Here is a 22,117-nt window from a genome sequence, read left to right as displayed (position 1 = left end):
TGTGGTCCTTCTTGCCTCCTCTCCAAAACACCTTTTTCAATAATCTTCACCCCACCCCAATTTGCTTCTTCTAGTGTGTTTGTAGATCTGTTCCTCTTTGAAGACTTGCCTGCGTGCTAAAAGCTCTGAGGCCTCTGAAGATGCTGTGTTGCTTTATTTCTTGTGCACCTTCATGTGGACCCCACCTCATCTTCCTAGAACAGGCTCTGGCTGGATTTGCCACTAGAAACTGTGCATGGGCAGTGGTAACTTAGTGGAGGGCATCAGTAGGAAAAGGACTAAGTGTCCCATTGCCACTGTCAGGCCTAACAATACATCCCTTCAACAAATGGTCTCCTCAAGCACCGGACAACTTCTGCCCCCTCCCCTGCCTGGGAAACTGCCCTTCAGTACCAGAAGGGATTCAAGGAGATGCTGAGGCCACCGGTCATTTGGACATAAGCGGAAATTCTTCAGAGTCTCCTAGGTCCAGAACCCCTGACCCCATCTCTAGGATTCAGAGCCCTTGCTGGATCAGAGAATTTACCCATGTCCTGGACCCCGCCTCTCTGCCGTCCCTTAGCTTATTTCAGCACCACGCCGCGGACAGCTCCCGGGCCGAGCCTCTCGAAGGAGGAGGAGCGCCGAGCTGTGGGAGAGGGAGGACCAGCGGCGGCGGGTAGGGCAGACGCTGGAGGGCGGGCGGGGCCCCGACAGCCCTCCCCGGGGGCGGCGCCCACCCCAGCCCGACGCCGCTGAGCCCCAGGACTGACGGAGACGGCAGGAGCCAGGGCGCGGGTGACTCCCAGCAAGTGCTGTGACGGAAAGATGCCAGTCCGCAGGGGCCACGTTGCTCCCCAGAACACTTACCTGGACACTATCATCCGCAAGTTTGAGGGCCAGAGTAAGTGTGAGGTTTTGGGGTGTGGGGGACTGTCTGAAGGGCCAGACTCTTGACTAACTTCTGGTGGGGTAGAAGGAAAAGGCGGGGATGGGGAGGTAAGATTATGGACACAAAATCTTTCGTTTTGGCATCCCCAATTCCTCCTCCGTATGTTCGCTCTCCGGCGCAGAATGCAGCCCTTATACCTCCCCACAGCGGTTTTCTTGGTGTCCCAAACCCTCCTTCCTTTGCCTCTCAGTCACTGTCCCACTCACCCCTCCAGAGCATTTATGCCTCTCCTAGAGGTTTGCTTGACTTCCTGCTTTTCGCCCAATGAGCAAGTCTGCCTCTCAGCTGGTGAGAGTCCTCCTTTCTGGTCCTGACCCCCTCCACTATTCCAAGAGTTCTGGGTCTTCCTCCCACTCCACTGACCCTAGCTGTCCTGGTAGTATTTCCACAGCCCCCAGGCCTGGCTCTGGTGGTGCCTCTGCTTTTCTACTCCCTGCCTCCTTCACGCCCCTCTGTGCTTCCAGAAGGAATGACCTTCCCCCAGGACTCTTGGTCCTCCCGCCCTCCCCTCCTCTGACCTCCATCCACCTCCCTCTTTCTGGTCTCTGCCTGCTCCTGCATATAAATCTCCTTCTCAGCTGCCATGAGTCCCTATAATCTTTCCCTCCAGCTACCCATTTCTGGCTACCAGGGTCTTCCTACCTTTTCCCTTCCACTCCAGGTCGCAAGTTCCTGATCGCCAATGCGCAGATGGAGAACTGTGCCATCATCTACTGCAACGATGGCTTCTGCGAACTCTTCGGCTACTCCCGTGTGGAGGTGATGCAGAGACCCTGTACCTGTGACTTCCTCACAGGCCCTAACACTCCAAGCAGTGCTGTGTCCCGCTTGGCACAGGCCCTGCTTGGGGCTGAAGAATGCAAGGTGGACATCCTCTACTACCGCAAGGATGGTGAGACGCAGTTGGGTCAAGGGTTGGAAGGGGATTTGACCTAGGGGTCAACGGGGCCTGGGCAAGTTCTATACCCTTAGCCTCCTTTTTATCAGAGGAAGGCAATGAGCACTGCGGGCTGAGTCTTCTAAGGGTCTTGAGACTGGGCTGAGGCATCGGTACTAGTCTAGGACAGAGCCTCTTGCTCCACTTTCCTTCCCCCATCTCCTGGCTAGCCACTCTGTCACTGTCAACCCCAGCTGTCAAGCAGCTAGGATGGAAATTAACCTTCCCTCGCCTGTGTGCTCTGGGGATTAGGGGAAGAGTCAGCCCCTCAAGGTCTCAGCGTCTAGCCAGTGCATGGGGGCTGCTGGATGGAAGAGAAAGAGTGGGCGTGGTTCACCTAAGTCCAGCTCCTTGGAAAGATAGTCTTGGGTTTGCCTTAACCAGGTGGATTACCTAGATGGACTACCCAAGCCCTCGGAAAGGGCACAGCAGAAACACAAGCCAGGGGTTGGGGACCGGGGGCTCAGCAGCCTTTGCTACTCCCTCCAGCAGACAGGATCCGGAGTACATGAGGGTAATGGAACTATAATCAGAAATGGAAAGTCTCTTAGAAATCACCAAGATCTCCCCCGCTACCAACACCAAAAAAGTCTGGTTCTTCGTCAGAATTACCTGGGGCATGTTTTGCAAAACATACCTTCCCTAGAGAGAGGCTGATTCAGAAGGTGCAAGATGAGACCAGGCAGGTGTATCCGGGAAAAAAAAATCTCCCGAGTGGTTCTGATTTGCTGCCAATTTTAAGACTCATTGGCTTAGATAACTCCCTTCATTTTATGGGTGTGGAAGGAAGGCCCTTTCCAAAGACCCCATTGTCAGAGGCCAACTGGAACCCAAGTCTCTAGAGCCCTCCTTCAGAGATGTTTGTTCTGAGTAATCCCAAGAAAGAAAGGACCTCAACTCTCTCCATGCCTTGAATCAGGAGTTTAGGGGAAAGAAACACCCAAAAGGGAGACTGCCCTGTGGAACAAACAGGGCAGGCACCTCTAGACTGGGCCGGAAGGGAGCTGGAACTTGCTAACACCAAGTTCAGGAGGCATGGTGTGTGCATGGAACACGGTGCCTATGTGTGTATATGCAGGTGGGGGGGCGTGCATGCATGTTTGTGTATGTATGTGTGTGTGCAAGTGTGTGCATGCATGTGTGTGTGTTTATGGGATTCTGAGGGATTCTCAGCTCAGATCTGGGCTGTCCTTTCCTGCTGCTAGCCAAGTGAGTAGCAGGTGGGAAATGCCTTGCTAGAGGCAAAGAACAGGAGACTGGGAAGAATCCGGCTCAGGCTGGCTGGCTGGCTCGCAAGGTTAACAAAGTCAGAATATTTTTAAAAGCTGTGACTTCACCTCTTCACATCATTACAAGGAAGAGGTGACAGTCAGGGGAGTGAGAAGGGTCCCAGAGGAACAAGATGGGGCAGCAGGAAGTGGAGGTGACAAGAGAGTAGGTCTATTCCGTCTCTTTCCTTGACCCTAGAGGACGAGAGACGATAGACTCCTGGGGATGTGAGGTCAGGGCTTTCAGACCCTGTAGGTACCTGGGAAAAGGGCAGAGTTCAAGGCCAAGTCTTGGCCCCTGAGATCAAGATTCAGGCCTTCCTTGTCCTGTTATCTAAACCTTTGACTACCTGGACCATCCTGAATTGGCCTGAAACCAAGAAGGGAGCCTGCATTTCCCTGTGGTGCTCAGATAATTTATGTCCACATTCACAGGCCACTCTGACCATGTGACTTTTAAATACGATTTAAAAAACAAACATTCACATGCATTGCACAGTCCTGCTGAAAAGCATCCTAATGGTGATTTCTTCTTTCTCTCTCTCTGCCCCAACCTCTGACACCAAGAAGGTGGGAAGGGGCCCTGAACACATCTCTAGTTGGTTTATTTATAATCCCCTCTTCTGGTTTTCTGAGACAGGGTCTCAGTGTATAGCCTTGGCCGTCCTGGAACTCATTCTTTAGACCAAGCTAGCCTTGAACTCACAGAGCTCTACCTGCTTCTGCCTCCCAAGTGCTGAGATTAAAGGTGCACACTGATGCCACTACTTGGCTTTAAAAGGGCAATCTACTGAAATTTTTATATCTATATCTTAAGTCTGTCTCCACAAAGGTATAGTTGTGTATCTGCATGGTCACCTCACAGGCCAGAGCACTTGATAAAAATTACCCTACCAGAGAACCCTAGGAATCAAAGCCTTTCCTCTGACCCCTTTGTCGGGGAAATAGAAATCCTAACTGCTGAGGAAGGGAGGCAACAGCAGGGCTAGAGCCAATAATTGTTCAGAGGGAGGCACAGGCAGTACACAGGGCCCTACCCTTGCATCTGCCCTAAGGGACACCATTCAGCTCTGCCTAGCTTCGCCAAGTCCTATACTCTGATGAGCCCAAACCCCCAAGCTAGGCTAGAGGAGGCACAGAATGCCTCTAGTCTGTAGTTCCAGATAAAGAGGACAGGGTAAAGGGTGAGGTCAGGGGCTGCTCTCACTCTCCCCTAGTGCTTTCTACATGCTCGCTCACAAATGCCAGAATGGCAAAGCCAAGAGCAGCACAGTGCAGCCGCCCCTCCTGGTGCCGTCAGCTTGCAGCATCAGGCTGCTACGGGCTCTCAACCCAGCGCTAGGTGAGCTCTGCATCAAGAGATCGGGCAGAGCAAGGGGTGTGGCTTGGTGGTAAAGCATTTGTTTCATGTGCATGAAAGGCAAAAAAACAACAAGGAGGCCATGCTGAAGAGGGGGTGAGGGTCAGGGTTGGGAGGGGGTGTGTGCTGTGATGAATGAGATGAACATAGCCAAAGTGTGGAAGAACAGAAGCAGGATGTTCTAGGGGCCAGACAAGCTTCTCTTGATCAGAGGAGTATGTGCCGGGAGGAATGCTTAGAAGGGAGAAACAGGCAGGGACCGGTTCCTCCTCTGGGGACAGAGCAAGGACATTGGAACGCTGCCATTCCTGAAGACAAACAAGAACGGTCCACTCACCCAGTTACTTGTGGGCTCTGAATCACAGGTAAGAGGACAGCCAGATCAAGATACAGGGAAAGGAAGTTACTCTGGCTTTTTTCAAATCCCCCGAGCCCTCCCATCTACTACCAAAGCAACCAGCATGGTAGGTGGGATGAGGAAAGCCACACAAGAACCCTACCAACCCCTCAGCTCTTACTGAGACAAGGGTCTATTCCGAGCCTCTGCACCCATGGGGTACAACCAGTTGAAGGTGGCCCTGACAACTCCCAGGGGCACAGAGAGTCTGGAGTGCCTGTACTTCTGCCCAGCTCTACACCTTCATCAACTGGTTACTGGGTTAATGTCCCCAGTGCCAGAGAGACTGGGGGCATAGTGCGGTCTTAGGGACAGGAGCACCCCCCCCCAAGCTGAGGAGATTCGCTACAGCACGATGAGATGAGGAGTGGCTCAACAGGCAGGCAGTGTCTCTGGTGTGGATGTCTCCCTTGGGCCCAGGCAGCAGCTGGCAGATGGCTGCTTGGTGCCTGGGAGTCCAGGAATCTGATCCTGATCCAGGAGATCCCTGCTCCCGGGAGGAAAGAGGGAGGGAAGATGGGGGAGGCCCGCTGTACCCCAGCTTGGAAAGGGCGTGCTAAGTATGGAGTCTGATGAAGAGGGGCTCCAGGGGTCACCACAGTAGTGGCGCTCCTACTACATGGCTTGTATCCACTGTCCCCTCACATTCACTATAGCATGCTTTCCTCAGTCAGTCGGCAATCCTTGGGACAGGCGACACCCTCTGGGAAAGCAGCTCGGCTTTCTGATTTGCATGGTCAACTGAGCCCGCTGTCCCTGGGGATCCTGCCCTTTTGGAACTGACACCTAACAATAGTTTGAGTCAATAGATATATAGCACACCTAAGGGGTGTCCAGGCACCGACTGGACTCTATAGATGCAGCATTTCAATTTGTATTGCCCCACCTGCCAATGAGTCAAAGGTGAGACTCTAGAGCAAGGGGAGGGTAGTGTGGCCAGAGGCATAGGTGCCAACAGCTGGATCTGGGATGCTAAGAGGCTCTCTTTCCACATGGCCCTCTCTCTCTCTCTTTTGTGTCACCACACACACCCAGGTCACTACCCTGTCTACTCCTCAGTCCTAGCCTCTGCTTGGGGCTGCCCTTTCAAAAATGAAGCCTGTTTCCTCCCCTCCCCCCACCCCCAACCTCTTATCTACTGAGAGACTGGGGTCCTCACCCCATGTCTCCTGCCAGCTCCAACAAATCATTTCCTCAGAACTCTCGTTCGCCTGCTCCCAGGACCTCCTAAGGCCTAATGTGCCAATTGGCTCCACGCCCAGTGCTTGATGCCTTCCTAGCAAGCTCCTTCCAGCATCAGGGAAGCAGGCATCTTTGTGGGATGGCTATGCAGGAGCTGAGCCCAGGGCCAGCCAGAGCCACAGCCCTCACTCACCTCCCCACTTAATCCACCCCCATCTGCTCAGCCTTAATTACCACAGAAGCAACCCTCAGAGCTAAGCCCTGAGCTGGGAGGCTGAGCTAGACTTGGACCTGAATCTGCATTATCTCCTAATGAGCTGCTCTGCCCTGTGGAGGGCGGGGGCACCTGCTGGACAGCTTCATCCACCCTCTGCCAAATAGCTCTGGTCAGTGTCCAGGCCTCTTCTCTCCAGTGGATACCCTTCACTTGACCTTCATCCAGGCCTCCCTTAGTTAGGCCACCGCAAGAAGGCTGGCCTCAGTGACCTTACCGACCCTACCCCTGCCAATGGGGTTTGCAGCCTCCAGCTTCCGATGCCTGGTGGACGTGGTGCCCGTGAAGAATGAGGACGGGGCTGTCATCATGTTTATCCTCAATTTCGAGGACCTGGCCCAGCTCCTGGCCAAGAGCAGCAGCCGCAGCCTGACCCAGCGTCTGCTGTCGCACAGCTTCCTGGGCTCTGGTGAGTGCTGCTGGGGTGTGTGGGGATAACTGTGGTGAGGGAGAGTCAAGGCCACCACCCCAGCCCTGGCTCCTCTGACCCCTGACCCTGATTTCAGAGGGCTCTCACAGCAGGCCGAGCGGACAGGGGCTCGGCCCAGGCCGAGGCAAGTACAGAACCGTCAGCCAGATCCCACAGTTTACACTCAACTTCGTGGAGTTCAACCTGGAGAAGCACCGCTCGGGCTCCACCACAGAGATTGAGATCATTGCTCCTCACAAGGTGGTGGAGCGGACACAGAACGTCACTGAAAAGGTCACCCAGGTACGGGTCTGCAGGACAGGGGTGGTGGGCTGTGTCAGACCGGCCGGGGTCCCTCGGGCCTCAGCTCTTCTGAGTACAGTACAGAGGTGTGACTTGTCCAACCCTCTCACTTCTTGGTCTGAGTCCTCAGCCTCCTCTTGCACAGTTTAAGTCTGATTCTTAAGACATGAAAGCCCGCCCTGAGGCCATAGCCTTGAGGCCTGAAACCAGCAGAGGTTAAGGTTAGCAAGGCCTGTGAGTACCTTTAGGCCTGGAGATGCCAGGAAGCTGGGAGAAGACACACAGGGCGCCACAGGGCCTGACTGTGGCTCTGCGGTCACAAGGAAGGAGTGGCACAGAGGGTCAAGCCCATACAGAGGAACGGTGAAGCAGAGATGTTCTGAGCCCTGCCCTGCTCTTTCCCTTTGCTTTTGATGATGACCACTTACCCCCTCACTATTCATATAGCATGCCTGGCAGAGGTGGGACAGTGATGGTACCTCAGTAAGACCCTGGCAATCCTTCCCTAAATGTGCGTCAGCCCGAGGCAAATGTCCCTTCCTGGATTCTCTGTTTCAGCTGACCCCCGCCACCACCACCACAGTCCCCTCTTCCAGAGAGACATGAATAGAACCCTGCTTGAGACTCAAGTGACCAGGATCCTGGCACTGACTCACCATGTGTCCTTGGACAAAGGACAGCCTACCTTTGGGCCTCAGAGCTATCATATACAGGAAAGAGTTAGGCCAAATGGTCCCTGAGGACCTATTGACATTAAGTAGTGCCAGCTCAGGAGACAGAGGAGCTTTGTTAAGCCATAGAGAAGAGCCTAGGGCATGGACGAGGAAGGGACTGCAGAGGGGACAATCCTTTTTCTGCCCCTTCTCATCTGAAGCATCGATAATGCCAGCACCAGCTATGGAGGAGACCATTTAACCTCACAGACAAGACTAAGAAAAGGCCTGCCAGGGAGGAGAGCTGACACCCCAGGGCTCGGTAATGTGACTCGCCACTTTGCATCAGAGTTCACCTGCCAGGGATGCTTAGGCGGGTCCTGGTTGAAAGCCCCTGTGGACCCAGAGCCATGTGGGTGAAGGGGCACAGGCTGCTGAGCTGAATAACCGTGGGGTCAGAGCTACATAGAAGGATAGAAAAAAAATTAAAAAAAAAAAAGAGAGAGAGAGTTTAGGTCTGTGTGGGATCCCAAGTGGGTCCCTGGGAAAGCAAAATACGGGCAAAGGCTGAAAGCTGAGCACAGCAGAACCCTGGCTCCCACCGGTGGGTCTGGATCTCCGATCAGTACAACTTCAGTGGAAACCAGCCCTTAGACTGATTTCTTTTCATCCCTGTCTGCAAGGCCAAAGCCTTGCGTGGCTGATTTCCTCAAAACAGAACTGATGATGGAGGAGTCAACGGGGATGGTCAGTGCCTCATCAGTCCCATCCTTGTCGGAACAGTGTCAGCGCAGGACAATGGAGCGGGGATGGTCCACAACAGTGGCTCTCAACCTGTGGGTTTCGACCCTGCGGGGGTGGGGGGGAGGTCTTCTATCAGATCTCCTGCCTATCGAATCTTCACCTTATGATTTACAACAGTAGCAAAATTACAGTTATGAAGTAGTTTTTATGGTTTGGGGCACCATGGCACGAGGAACTGTATTAAAGGGCTGCAGCACTGGGAAGGTTGAGGACCACTGACCTAGAAGCAGACAGATGTGATCTCGTTCAGTCACGATCCTGCACAGTTGGTGTTCCCACCATTACATGTGAGGAAACAGGGGGCACCACAGGTTACAAAGCTTGCCCCGAAGGCACAGATGAAACAAACAGCAGCCATGGGATCTAGCCTGGAGCGTCTGGCTTCAAAAACACATTGCCCTTCCTGATACCCCAGCTGCTTTGCTTCATGGTAGTCAGCTGGGGATTGTTGGCTTCTGGCTTAGCAACTGTCCATTGCTAAAGTCTTGGAGGCAAGGGCAACCAGGGATGGAAGGAAGCACTCTCAGACTGCGGTGATGCATAGGTGAGGTAGACAGAGCCCTGTGGAGCCCAGGGCTGTGTCGGGGGGTCCAGGCTGGCTGAACCCCAACTCGAATTTGGTTCTTTGCATGGGATGCTCTGAGCGTCGGCTCAGGAGGGACCCCCTCTGGCCCTCAGGAAAGAAGACTCTTCTGGAAATGATTTTTTCTCATCAAGAACCCCAAACTTGGGTTGGGGAGTTAGATCAATGGTTGAGCGCCTGTTTGACACGTGTGATAAGGCCCTAGGTTTAATCTTTAGCACTAAAACAAAACCAAACAAGTAAACAGTGCCCCCTCCCCCAAAGCCTGTGGAAGACAAATGGCCCACCAAACTATCTTAATCCAGGGTCTTCCTTGAAACATATTCAAGATGACCTTAGGCTTGGCCATGCTCACCCCAAGAGGGGCTGTCGGTGAGAAAGCTTGTGACCGTCCAGGGACAGACCATGTGACAGGAATGTGCTCTCCCCTTCTGCCCTACCTCCTCCTGACATACCTGTCCCCCATGTGCCCTTCCTCTGTCCCTCTGCCCTTCATGAACTTCATAACAGCTCCTCCAGACCTCCCCATAGACCTGACTTACTAGCGCTGGCTGTCCCTGCTGACCACCCATGGCTTCCACCCCAGGTCCTGTCCCTGGGCGCAGACGTGCTGCCGGAGTATAAGCTGCAGGCTCCGCGCATTCACCGAGGCACCATCCTGCACTACAGCCCCTTCAAGGCTGTGTGGGACTGGCTCATCTTGCTGCTGGTCATCTACACGGCGGTCTTCACGCCCTACTCGGCCGCCTTTCTGCTCAGCGACCAGGAGGAATCGCAGCGCGGCACCTGCGGCTACACCTGCAGCCCGCTCACCGTGGTGGACCTCATTGTGGACATCATGTTTGTTGTGGATATTGTCATCAACTTCCGAACCACCTACGTCAACACCAATGATGAGGTGGTCAGCCACCCGAGACGAATCGCTGTCCACTATTTCAAGGGCTGGTTCCTCATTGACATGGTGGCGGCCATCCCTTTTGACCTGCTTATCTTCCGCACTGGCTCAGACGAGGTGAGCACACCTGGTCCATGCCAGCGGCCATGCTGGCCCCTCCCTGCCTCACAGCTAGGCTGCCCATCACTGACACAGACGGCAAATGGAAGCAGAGGGGGCTCAGACATTCTACCATCTCCTAGCCCCAAAGAAAGACTATATACCTCCAGACCTGGGGACCATCCCACGGCCCGTCCCTCTTAGCAAGTCCACTTAGAGGATTAGGCTTCCGGTTGGTCTGGAATTCTGCCCGCTGTGGGATGGGCATGCTGTCATCCCAACTCCTAATGCTACCTTTTAAGCCATCCTCACCTCGGTCCCTGTCTGTGCCCGATCTGCTTCCTGTGGGTAACGTGAGAACACTTTCAGGCTATTCTTGACTTCTGGGTTCCAATCACTCTCCTATCACCCCTGCCCATTCAACAGGGTGTATCAAGCATATCCTGCCTCCCCAAACCTGTTGAACCATCCTCAAGTCCCCTCCATTCCCCTCCCCTCTCACTTCGTCCCTACCTTTCCCCCAGGCTTTGTCCTCGATACACAACAGCCAGGGCAAGCCCCAGGTCTCTTACTCATCCCTCCTGCTCCTCCCTCAGAACCTCCCGAGGCTCCCAAAGCCTTTGGATCTTTACGGCTCCTCAAACCCACTGGAGTGGCCACACACGTCTTCCCTTCGCGCTGTCCTCTCACCTATCCTTCATGTGCAAGGCCACACTTGATTTTCCCGCACAGGCCATACCACTTCACGCCCCTGTTGGCCCTGTACCAACAGTGCCCCTTCCTCCCCCCCCCCATCTGCCTGGAGAACTAGCCTCATTCTCCAATGCCGAGTCTACCAAGCCTTCCCTGGCCTGCTTCTGCAAACTTGACCTCCCTTGCCTTCGTGCTCCCACTGGGCTTCTGAAGCCTAGCCGCCAGGACACTGTTCTATACTTTGGCTGAGCACCCCTCGGGCTCCTTATTGGCATTCTCCTGCCTCGTGCCTGGTGTTTCCCCGAGTGTTTGTGGAACGGCTGTGTGATAACAGAGGCAAAAGAACAAACGGAAGCCCGGACGCACCGTTTTGAGAGCTGACCCCTTACTTTCTCCACCTTTTCCCCCCACGCAGACCACCACCTTGATTGGGTTGCTGAAGACGGCGCGCCTCCTGCGGCTGGTGCGCGTGGCCCGCAAGCTGGACCGCTACTCGGAATACGGAGCCGCCGTGCTTTTCCTGCTCATGTGCACTTTTGCGCTCATCGCACACTGGCTGGCTTGTATCTGGTACGCCATCGGCAACGTGGAGCGACCCTACCTGGAGCCCAAGATCGGCTGGTTGGACAGCCTGGGTGCGCAGCTCGGCAAGCACTATAACGGCAGCGACCCGGCCTCCGGACCCTCTGTCCAGGACAAGTACGTCACGGCCCTCTACTTCACCTTCAGCAGCCTCACCAGCGTGGGCTTTGGCAACGTGTCACCCAACACCAACTCCGAGAAGGTCTTCTCCATCTGCGTCATGCTCATTGGCTGTGAGTGTGACCTCGTGCTATGCAGGGCACTGCCCCATGTGTGGGGCGTGTAGATCTGTGTATGCGTGTGTCCCACCCCTATACAGGCGTGAGCAACTGTTTAGGCACTGCTGTGGGCCACGTCATCTGCAGGGCACACTATAAAATGAAAGAAGTAGCCCCTGTTTGAAAATTCTCTTCAAGCCGGTGGCTGTGGCACAGGCCTGTCATCCCAGCACTGGCGGAGGCAGAGGCAGGTGGATCTCTGTGAGTTGGAGGCTAGCCTGGTCTACAAAGCAAGTCCAGGCCTGCTAAGGCTACACAGAGAAACCCTGTTTCCAAAAAAAAATTTAGATGGTGACAGTTGATCCCATGACGCTGGCTCATGCAAGCACCCCTTTGTGCATGTCACAGAGTTCGGTGTTTGAATTCCCTTAGGAGCCTAGTTTCTAGAGGAGAAGCCAAAGGTCTTGACTTGCTGGAGACCCACAGCTAGCCCCATTGCCAGCCCGGGGGGGGGGGGCGGGGGGGTGTCAGCTGGAAGGCTGGGTGCTCACAGTCTCTGCACAGAACTCCCTGCCTCTCAAAACACCTTGGTTAAGAACTCTAAAGGTGGTGTGGGAATTTACACATGAGGTTGCCGTGTTCAGAGTATTTAGAAAAACAAAAACAAGGAACCGGAAGGGGGGGGGGAGGTGAAAATGAGAGACCCAGAGTTTTCCCTGTGTTATATTTTCGCAACCTGAAGGAGAAAACAAATCTGAACCTGGGAAAAAAAAAGAAAGAAAGAAAGAAAGAAAAAAGAAAAACAACCGAAAAAAAACATTGCCCTAGTTCTTTCTTCGAAGAAGTCTGGCCTCTGGGCCTGGAAGATGCCTGAGGCCTAGAGTGCAGTGAGGAGGCAGGTAGCCTAGGGGCTTTTGTCCATTGCGTGTGCTGGTGCGGTCCCTAGCGCTTCTACTATCATCAGGACAGAGGGGGTCCGTCCCTGGGGTCCTGCCTGGACTGGGAGGCCAGGGCTCACCCGGGAGCCCCTCATTCCCATCTTGCCCCGCCCCCAGCCCTTATGTACGCCAGCATCTTCGGCAACGTGTCGGCCATCATCCAACGCCTGTACTCGGGCACCGCTCGTTACCACACGCAGATGCTGCGTGTCAAGGAGTTTATCCGGTTTCACCAGATCCCCAACCCGCTGCGACAGCGCCTGGAAGAGTATTTCCAGCACGCCTGGTCCTATACCAACGGCATCGACATGAACGCGGTGAGCCCTTCAGCCCTGACGGGGAGTGAAGTGGGCCAGCAGCTGTGACTCGTGCCCAGGGGGAGGTCGAGGCCCGGTGCAGGTTACCCCCACTCCCCACCCCTCTCCCCCTCTTCCACGCCCACAGCCCCCACAGCTGCGCCCGGAGGGACTCGCCATGGCCCCCACCCGCAGGTGCTGAAGGGCTTCCCGGAGTGCCTTCAGGCGGACATCTGCCTGCACCTGCACCGGGCCCTGCTCCAACACTGTCCCGCCTTCCGCGGGGCCAGCAAGGGCTGTCTGCGCGCGCTCGCGGTCAAGTTCAAGACCACGCATGCGCCGCCGGGGGACACTCTGGTGCACCTGGGCGACGTGCTCTCCACGCTCTACTTCATCTCTCGTGGCTCCATCGAGATCCTGCGCGATGACGTGGTGGTGGCCATTCTAGGTGAGTGGGGCAGGGTTGACCCAGAGGACTGAGGCAGAAGAGGCCCTACTGGGACCTGGGAATCTTGAATAGCAGTCCTGTTCAGATTCCTGGTTCAGATTCCTGGTTGCCAGGCGATGATGACCTATGCCTTTAGTCCCAGCACTTGGGAGGCAGAGGCAGGTGGATCTCTGTGAGTTTGAGGCCATCCTGGTCTACAGAGTGAGATCCAGGACAGCCAGGGCTACACTGAGAAACCCTGTCTCGAAAACGAACAACAACCAGAACATTTATTTATTCACTGGGCAGGGGACACGACTGTGGAGCTCCCAGAACAACTCGGCCTTTCCACCATGTAGGTTCTGGCAATCAGATTTAGGTTGTCACGCTTGGCCACAGACCCTTTAATCTGCTGAGCCATCTTGCTTGCCCCAGAGAGCAAAACTAGCGCAGAGAATCTTTAGCACAGCTTTTTGTCTGTTCTTGTGACCTTAGGCAAGTCACTTGAGCCTAAGTCACTTAGGGTCGTCTCTTTTGTTGGCATCTTCCTTGCACTTGACCCGAGTCTCCATCTCTAACTTCAGCCAGGTCCCAGCTTGATCTCCATGACCTGGTTCTCTCCTAGCTCACTCTTCTCCGATACCCTGACCTCAGTGGCTGGTCACCCAGGGCTAACACTGCTCTCATCTCACTTCACAGCCTCCCCTGGGCCAGCCCCTTGCTCCCTCGGCCTGAGCCGCAAGGATCCCCAGAGCTGTGTCCCTGCCTCAGTGTCTGCTTAGATCAAGACAGGTAGAATGCTGGGGATGTAGCTCAGTTGGTTGAGTGTTTGCCTTGCGTGCTTGAAGGTCTGGGCACAACCTCCAGCACATTAATAAGGTGTGGTGACACACACTCAAAGCTAGTCTGGGCTCTAGGAGAGACTGTCAGAAATAAAGAAATAAAACTTTTAAAAGACAGACCAAGTGCGATACTTCCCTCAAGGGTGTCCTCATCCCCTGCCCTTCCTTTGTCCGGGCTAATGCCAACCACAGGAGCATCCAGCCAGTTTCCAGCCTTCCGCCCCCAGCCAGCTGTGCACAGGGCTCTCTCTGCTTCCCTTACTGGTAGATCTGCTTTCTACACCAGTCTCCACTGGTTCTGGCTGTCCAGGGCAGCTGTGAGGCCCTCCCTTCCTGAGTCTCACGTTAGCGGCATCCTCAGTTCTCTCACCCCCCAACGGACACGTACCTGTACAGATTCCTCTTCCACTCAAGACCTTTGACAGGTCCCTATGGCCTGTGTGACCATGTAACTCCTGACTCCACCCAATCGGGTCACTGTGGGTCCTGTGCCCTCCCCTGCTACTCCAGGCTCCAGCTAGACAGCTACTTCATCACCTCCTGACTCCCGTTTTTCTGCTCACGCTGCCCTTCTGTCCTCAGAGCCCACCCTGTACCTGTCAGGCGGACCCAGTCATTTTCCAGGCTGGCCTACAGCATGGATTTCCCCCTGTGAGTTCTTTCCCTTTGCCAAGACCACCCACGTGGGAGGGATAATTAATATCAATTATTAAGAAGATGGTCCAATTTAAGTTTCAGTGAGAGACAGGAAATCCTCTCGTCTTGCCCTGAGTGGAAATAGACATTAGATGGTAATTTTTCGTGTGTTAAAAAAATGAGGGTTGGTATTCCGTTGCTCGGATAACAGGGTTCAGGGTTTCCTGTGTGACCCTGGACCATCTCTTCTGAGGCCCAGTCCTCTCCTGTACAGGGAGGATCCTTCATCCTGTTCTCTTGGTGGTACATACCTAGCCTCCATCCAGCCCTCTGCCTGTGCTAAACCGTTAGTGTCCCTTGTATAGTGTTACAAAGCCGAGGAGGCTGGGCTTCCCTGGGGGCAGCAGAAGCCAAAGAAACCATGATTCCTGCCACTTGTGACTCTGGCCTCTCTTCGCCCAGCCTTGACTATGCAGGGATGACCACATACTGTTTCTTCTTCCCAAATTCCCTTCCTGCTGGAGGGCCTCGTCCTTGATTCTCTTGGAATTTTACTCCTACTGAAAGCCCCTGTCTCCTTGTCCTAGCTGTGGTAGGCAGTAGGAGCCCTGCCTAAGATTATTCTGTAGCCTTGGCAACTTAAGTGCCTGCCTTTTAAGGCCTTGAGGGGCTCCCAATGGGAGAGTCTCCTACTCAGGTTTGTATCTCATTGACATCACAGCTCCTGGCTCTACAAGGACCTAATGCTTGTGTCTCCTACCCTATGTCCACCCTGTGACTGCCCTCTCTCCTTATACCTTGCGTTGGCCAACTCTTGGGGCCTCTTGCTTTGAGGGATACTTTCTCAAACATTGCCATGCCTGCCCCTACAAACAGCCCAGTGGAGTAGATGACACTGTTATGCCCATTTGAGGGTTGAAGACACTCACGGACCGGGGAGGTAGCTTCCTAGGGTACCATGCCAGAGCCATGCTGGTTCCATGCTTGTACAATGGAGAGTAAGAAGACCAAGAAACAGAAGCTTAAGGTCCTTCCCAGGGAAGCTGGAAGCTTATGCTAGGGTCTGCTGTCCCCTGCTCCATAGAGTCGGTGGGCTGAGGGGAGCAGAAGGAAATGGAGCAAGGAACTGCTAGTGTCCCTGACCATCTTCTATCCCCTGGCCAGAATGAGAACCATACTAAAGGGTGTAAACAAAAGAGAGGACATTCTGGTGGAAGGTGGCTAAGAGACAAAAAAGAACCCATATTCTCAGGGCAGGAGCAGCTCTGAGGGACTCTGTAAAACTGAAGACTGATGAATGGCCCTCTCTCGTCCCCCTTTATCAAAGCCAGCACATGCAACCCTGTCCTTAGACCCCCTTAGCACCAGGCCCCAGCTCTGTGGGAACTCCGGGGTGGGAGGTAGGAAGATCACAGTCAAGGGGCCCTGAGAGAAGATCTTCATAAGGGAGCCAGACCCTGGAGGGACCACCATCTTCTGGCTGGCAGGGAAGAATGACATCTTTGGGGAGCCTGTCAGTCTCCATGCCAGGCCAGGCAAGTCTAGCGCAGATGTGCGTGCCCTGACCTACTGCGACCTGCACAAGATCCATCGAGCGGACCTGCTGGAGGTGCTGGACATGTACCCTGCCTTCGCAGACACTTTCTGGGATAAGCTGGAGGTCACCTTCAACCTGCGGGACGTGAGTCTGGGCCTGAGGGCCAGGGCAGTGGTCCACACAAAGGGTGATGGGTATGGGTAGCACCAGCTAGCCTGCTAAGGACTTGGCCCACCTGGCCTAAGGGACTCATTTGACCACTGCCCCTTCCCCTTCAACCCCTCCTGCATCCTTTGCTGGGAGGCTTCTGTACCTACTGTGGCCAACACAGCACTAACTATAGAGATGGTTTCCATGTAATGAGTGGCTCTGTGAGCTAAGCCCTGGGCTCCTTTTATGTTCTGGTCTTGCCCTTGTGTGTGATGCTCTTATCTCCATTATCTAAATGAATAAAATGACCATCAGAGAGGGTAAGTAAATTGGCCGGAGCCATATGGCTAGTAAAAGGCAGAGCCAAAATGTGGATTCAAATTGTCTGGCTTTAAAACCCAGGCTTTTCCACCACATGGCACTCGGCTAAAAAGAGGGGATCTGACATCTGAGGGCTCGTGGTGCCAGGCTGGTGATACAGCTGTCTCTTAAGCTTACCTCATAGCAACCCAAGAGAAATAAAGTGTCATTCATTTAAAGACACAAAGAAGCCTCAAGGGTATGCAAGACACAGCCAATTTCTGGGGTGCTCCAGTGTCTCAGTTAGGGTTGCTATTCCTGTGATAAAACCCCATGGCCAAAAACAAGTTGGAGAGGAAAGGGTTTATTTCATCTTACAGCTTGTAGCCCATCGTCCAAAAAAGTCAGGGCAGGAACTTAAGGCAGGAACCTAGAATCAGGAACTGATGCAGAGGCCATGGGGTGGGAAACTCTGCTTGCTGGCTTGCTCACACGACTTCCTCAGCTTGCTTTCCTATAGCACCCAGGACCACCAGCCCGGGGATGGCACCACCTACCGAGATCTGGGTCCTCCCACGCCAATCACGAAATCACACCATAGACTTACCCTCAGGCCAGTCCTGTGGGGGTCGTTTCCTCCGTTGAGGTTCCCTCCTCCCAGATGACACTAGCTTGTGTCAAGTTGACAGGAAACTAGCCATCATATCCAGTTTGCCAAGGAGGGTGGGCACTACAGCCTCAGTGAAAGTTCCGAGGGTCCTTCCTGGAGGAGGAGTCTGAACTCATCCGAGTAAGAAAGATGAGGAGGATTGCCTGTCGGGGTCTTCATTGGCCTGAGTAACACCAAGGTACCCTCAAGTCCCATGGTGTCAGAAAGGTTGAATGCTGCCATGGATCCTAACTAGAGTGGACTGGGGGTTCTAGACACACTCTTCGCCAAAAGACGCTACTCACTCACTGGGAGGCACGGGCCTTTAGGAGACCGGAGAAAAGGCAGCTGGGGAGGAGCCTTTCTGCCAGGCACCCTCAAGTGTCACTGCTCACAAAACAGTCTCCAAAGACTTTTCGGGGGTCTCTACTTGGCCACCTGTCTCTAAGCCTGTTTACCTGCCCAAGAGCTCTTAGGAGAGAGCCTGCTGGGGGCTGCCTAGAGCGCCCTGGTGTGCCCAGATGCCCGTCTCAGTTTTTCACCCAGCTGTTACAAGGGCCACAGAGGGGAGCTGGGGACAGGGAAGAACAAAGAGAGAGACCCTGTCCCAGCTTTGCTCCCTGTTACTTGTTACATTTGCTCCCTACAAGGCAGATGGGGGTCTCCAGTCATCACCCCGACAGGCTCCAGGCAACCAAGGTCCCCAAGGCTTCTTCCTCAATGACAGCCAGTCAGGTGAGTCCTGCCAGCCCCGTAGCCAGGCTCTTGCCCAGCCTTTGGCCCCTTCTAGTACCCCATGTATTCTGTCTCTTGTTGAAAGAGGGTTTGTCTCAGCCACTCGGTGATAGGGAAAGGTTCTTCCTTGGGCAGAGGAATAGAAGCCTTCGTCTCTCTTCCCAGCCCTGCTGAGTCAGAGAGGGAGAGCTCACTGGTAGCCAAGTGCCTGAGGTTCTGTATGAAGGTACCAGGAGATTCCTCACCCCTCCCCGGGCTTCAGGTCTATGAGACCAGGGCTAGAAATCCCCACCCTGACCACTCCATTTAAGCTGAGGGCCCCACCTCCCCTCCCATGGATATATCCAGTTGGGTCCTGGAAGCCAGACCTACATAAGAACAGGACCTTGTCCTCAGGGCACCCAGGTAAGGAGAACCATTCCTCCTATTGTATTCCCATGACAAGTAGGGGGAGCACATGGGCCCTGGTAAAAAGGGACAGGCCTGTGGTGTCAGCCTTAGCAAAAGCTGTCCCCTTCCCTCCTGAAGGTGCTGCCCCTTCCCTGAGCATCTCAGACGCATCTGCACTTTGGCCTGAATTGCTACAGCAAATGCCCCCAAGTCCCTCAAACCCACGGCAGGACCTGGATTGCTGGCCTCGGGAGCTAGGCTCTAAATTAGAGCAGCTCCAGGACCAGATGAACAGGTGAGAACCTCTCTGGCAAGGTTGGGGCAGTTGCAAAGGAGCAGGCTGGGTGTAGGTGCTGCGGCTTCCTGGGAGCTTAGGGGCATCACTGGGTGCCTGGTTGGGTTCTAGAATGGCAGATCCATTTAGTGTAGGTTTCTAATTCTCTATCACTGAGCATAATTCCTTGCATGGCTTCCTCCAGAAAACCCCAGAACAAAACAAGGAAACGTCTTGAGGGGAAGTGATACATCCCTGTGCAGGAACAAATTCCAGAGGTCCTTGGAAAGTGGGTGTTGCCTGTAGGTGGCAAAGAGAAGGCTTGAAGGCAAGGAGGGCAGTTTCAGGTTCAAACCATGGCTGCGTAACTTACAAGTTAGAGTGTGGGCAAGCTCTGAGTTTAACAGCTTGGTGCCTCAGTTTGCCACATCATAAAATGGGTACAGTCAGAAAATACCCACATCAAAGCACCATTAGGACTGAATGTGGTGTGCCCCATGCCTAGTCCTTAGTGTCACGAAACACAAGATGTGCTAAGGGGAATGTGGGCAAAGGTTGTGGATGGATCCCAGTGGAGATATCACTTCAGGTAGGCCCCAGGCTGCCATTCCACTCAGCGGGAAGAGGTTGGGTCACACTAGTGAGAGACGGCATTGGGATCTGAGCTGCTCTCAGAACCCTTTTACCTTGGTGCTCTGTCGGGCAGACTGGAGTCCCGTATGTCGTCAGACCTCAGCCGCATCCTGCAGCTACTTCAGCATCCACAGAACCACGCCAGCTACATCCTGGGAGCCCCTGCCTCCAGTGACCTGGCCTTGTTTCCTGAAACTTCAGTGACTCAGAGTCCAGAGCCCATGCTTCTGGCGAGACATATGCCCTCTGCACAGGTGAGAGGGGAGGGGCTCCCCAGGGTTTCCCTGAAGGCAGCTGAATGATTCCTCCCACCAACTTGGGTGGAGAAAACAGGATCCCGAGGTTCCCCATCTCCCTGAGGAGGAGCCGGTAGACCTCTCCCCTGGTTCCCATCCCAGAGTTCAAAGTGGATCAATATCCAGCTTAGGGGCTGGGGGAGATGGCTCAGTTAGAAAAATGCTTGCCATGCAAGGGCGAGGACCTGAGTTCGATCCCCAACACTCATGTTAAAAGCTGGGTGTGACAGTGTACACTTGTAATTCCAAGGCTGGGGAAGGAAAGACAAGTGGATCTGTAGGGTTCCCTGACCAGCCAGTCTAGCATAATTGATAAGCTCTAGGTCCATGTGAGAGCCTGTGACAAAAAGCAAGGCAGACATCTCCTGACAAACAACACCTGAGACTGACCTCTGGCTTCCACATGTACATGCACTTATGTGTACATGCACTGGCACATACAAAAATATTCACACGCATTCATACATATATAACACTCTTCTATATACACCCATACACACATTCATGCACAGGATGAAGAAAAATCCAGCCTGACCTGAAGGTAGGGGTGTGGCCCCAATCAGTCTACCTCCTTCTCTTTTGCCTCTCTCCCAGACCCTAAACTATGGTGACTTGGACAAACATCTTCGGAAGCCCAGGAATTTCTCCCCCAGGATGCCTCACTTGGCTGTGGCAATGGACAAAACTCTGGTGCCATCCTCAGAACAGGAACAGCAGGAGGGGCTCCCGTCAACTCTAGCCTCACCTCTGTGTCCCCTGGGAGTACAGGGACTCAGTGGTCCCCGCTTTCCCTCCCTCCCTGAACACCTTGGCTCTGTTCCGAGGCAGCTGGAGTTCCAGAGACATGGTTCAGATCCTGGATTCACAAGGAGTTAGGGCCGTTGGACCCCAAGATAAAAGCCACCACGAGGGAATTTAAACACAGGGAGGTTGAGAGTTAAGCCCCCTGAGGGGACGGGTCCAAGACAGCCCTCCCAATAAAACTCTGAAAACTATTTTCTCAGAGAAACTACAGACTGCTGAGCCAGGTGACCAGATGGCCTGAGTGAAGGGGTTCACATCTTGGCTCAGCCTCCTTGGGGGTCTATGTAATCGGCAAGCCAGGCAGAAGGTTGCTTGGAGGTAGCTTACAGCATGCGAGGGTCAGTGCCGAAGGGAGACACTTCTGATCTTCAGGAGAATCTTGCTGGGGGCTGCACGTGGTCACCTCCCAGCTCAGTACCACCTTCTCCTTCAAAAGCCCAGACCCAAGGCCAGGGCTGACCAGACCTTTGCCAAAAGCCTCTAATACGGTTGGACTTAAGAGTGCCCTCTGTGGTGGACATAAAAGACAGCTCCAGCCCCCTAACCCCTCTAGCCCCAAGAATTCCAGGACAATATCTGGGTCCCTTGGCGGCATGCAGTGTCACACAGCTAATAAAGTCTTGAACATTTCGTGTTGGGCTCGCTCTGTAACTTTTCTGAGCATCTTCAGGTCCGAGCCTACGCCTATGCTTATGCTTCTCCGAGTCCTTCTCACATCAATGGGACACCTGAAGGTGTCTCAGCTGAGCCCTGGAGCTCCACAGCCCGAGGCCAGGTCCAGATGAAGGAAAACAGATTCGGCCTGTGAGACTATGGCACTTACCAGAGTCTGAGTGGGTCTTCTGGGCATGTCATGTTCTGCTTTCTGCCCTGGCAATGGGTACATGGATGTGTTCAGGTTAGAAAAACATGTGCATTCCCATGTAAATTATATAAAATATAATGTAAATAATAGAAAAATAAGCTACATAAAAATTTAAATTATATAAAGACAAATCAAACTTAAAAAAGAAAAGGAAGTGCACAGTAGGCTTGTTCACACAAGGGGACATGACTGAAAGGCGGTTGATAAACGTATACCATTGTCCCTCAAGGCTTCCAGTGTTTGTTTCTGTTAAAAAAAAAATCACATTCATTAAAAGATGTATTTTTATGGGCTGGAGAGACGGTACAGCCCTTAAGAGCACTAGAAGCCCTGGCAGAGGACCTGGGTTGGATTTCTCATGTGATGTCTCACAACCATCTGTAACTCCGGTTGCAGGGGATCCAATGCCTCTGGGTTTTTTGTTTGTTTGTTTGTTTGTTTTAGGATTTTTTTTTTTATTAATCACAGTTTATTCACTTTGTATCCCCCCTGTAGCTCCCTCCGTCCTACCCTTCCAATCCCACCTTCCGATGCCTCTTCTTGACTTCCGTGGGCACTTGTACACCTGGTACACTTAGGTACATACAAATACACATAAAACTAAATAATGTATTCTTAAATTGTGTTTTATAATATTGCCTAACGGTTCAATAAAGCCTTTCAATACCGCTGAAAGCATTTAAACGTACAATGATGTACCTGAGCCAGGCTTTTCTGCCTTTCAAACTCGGCACGGTCGACTTTTAAGGTTGTATTA

The 22,117-nt window shown here is 53.6% G+C and overlaps 1 protein-coding gene across 2 annotated transcripts; it reads left to right on the top strand.

The window, feature by feature from the left end:
• Nucleotides 1–708: 708 nt before the first annotated feature.
• Kcnh6 (potassium voltage-gated channel subfamily H member 6) lies at nt 709–22,027 on the top strand. Of its 2 annotated transcripts, XM_021634271.2 has the most exons (13): nt 709–883; nt 1,593–1,823; nt 6,597–6,758; nt 6,856–7,061; nt 9,688–10,113; nt 11,204–11,603; nt 12,644–12,843; nt 13,018–13,270; nt 16,215–16,408; nt 18,014–18,098; nt 18,627–18,783; nt 19,469–19,649; nt 20,286–22,027. In XM_021634271.2, the coding sequence occupies exons 1-13, from the start codon at nt 808–810 to the stop codon at nt 20,565–20,567; spliced, it is 2,853 nt and encodes a 950-aa protein (XP_021489946.1). In that variant the 5' UTR covers nt 709–807; the 3' UTR covers nt 20,568–22,027. The 2 variants fall into 2 exon arrangements, with proteins under 2 accessions (XP_021489946.1, XP_060242519.1); XM_060386536.1 differs by lacking the exons at nt 19,469–19,649; nt 20,286–22,027 and having other exon boundaries at nt 18,018–18,098; nt 18,627–18,777.
• Nucleotides 22,028–22,117: the final 90 nt, after the last annotated feature.

Source organism: Meriones unguiculatus, chromosome 7 (genome assembly GCF_030254825.1).
Source record: "Meriones unguiculatus strain TT.TT164.6M chromosome 7, Bangor_MerUng_6.1, whole genome shotgun sequence".
Taxonomy (NCBI): Eukaryota; Metazoa; Chordata; class Mammalia; order Rodentia; family Muridae; genus Meriones; species Meriones unguiculatus.
Note: the sequence above shows the minus strand (reverse complement) of the source record. Positions and strands in the feature narration are given on the sequence as shown.

Excerpts from the sequence above, each read along its gene's own strand:
- Kcnh6 (XM_021634271.2), top strand. The coding sequence starts at position 808 with ATGCCAGTCCGCAGGGGCCACGTTGCTCCCCAGAACACTTACCTGGAC. Across the intron at positions 18,099-18,626 it reads CCTCAATGACAGCCAGTCAG|GTGCTGCCCCTTCCCTGAGC; the intron begins GTGAGTCCTGCC and ends TCCCTCCTGAAG. Across the intron at positions 19,650-20,285 it reads GACATATGCCCTCTGCACAG|ACCCTAAACTATGGTGACTT; the intron begins GTGAGAGGGGAG and ends CCTCTCTCCCAG.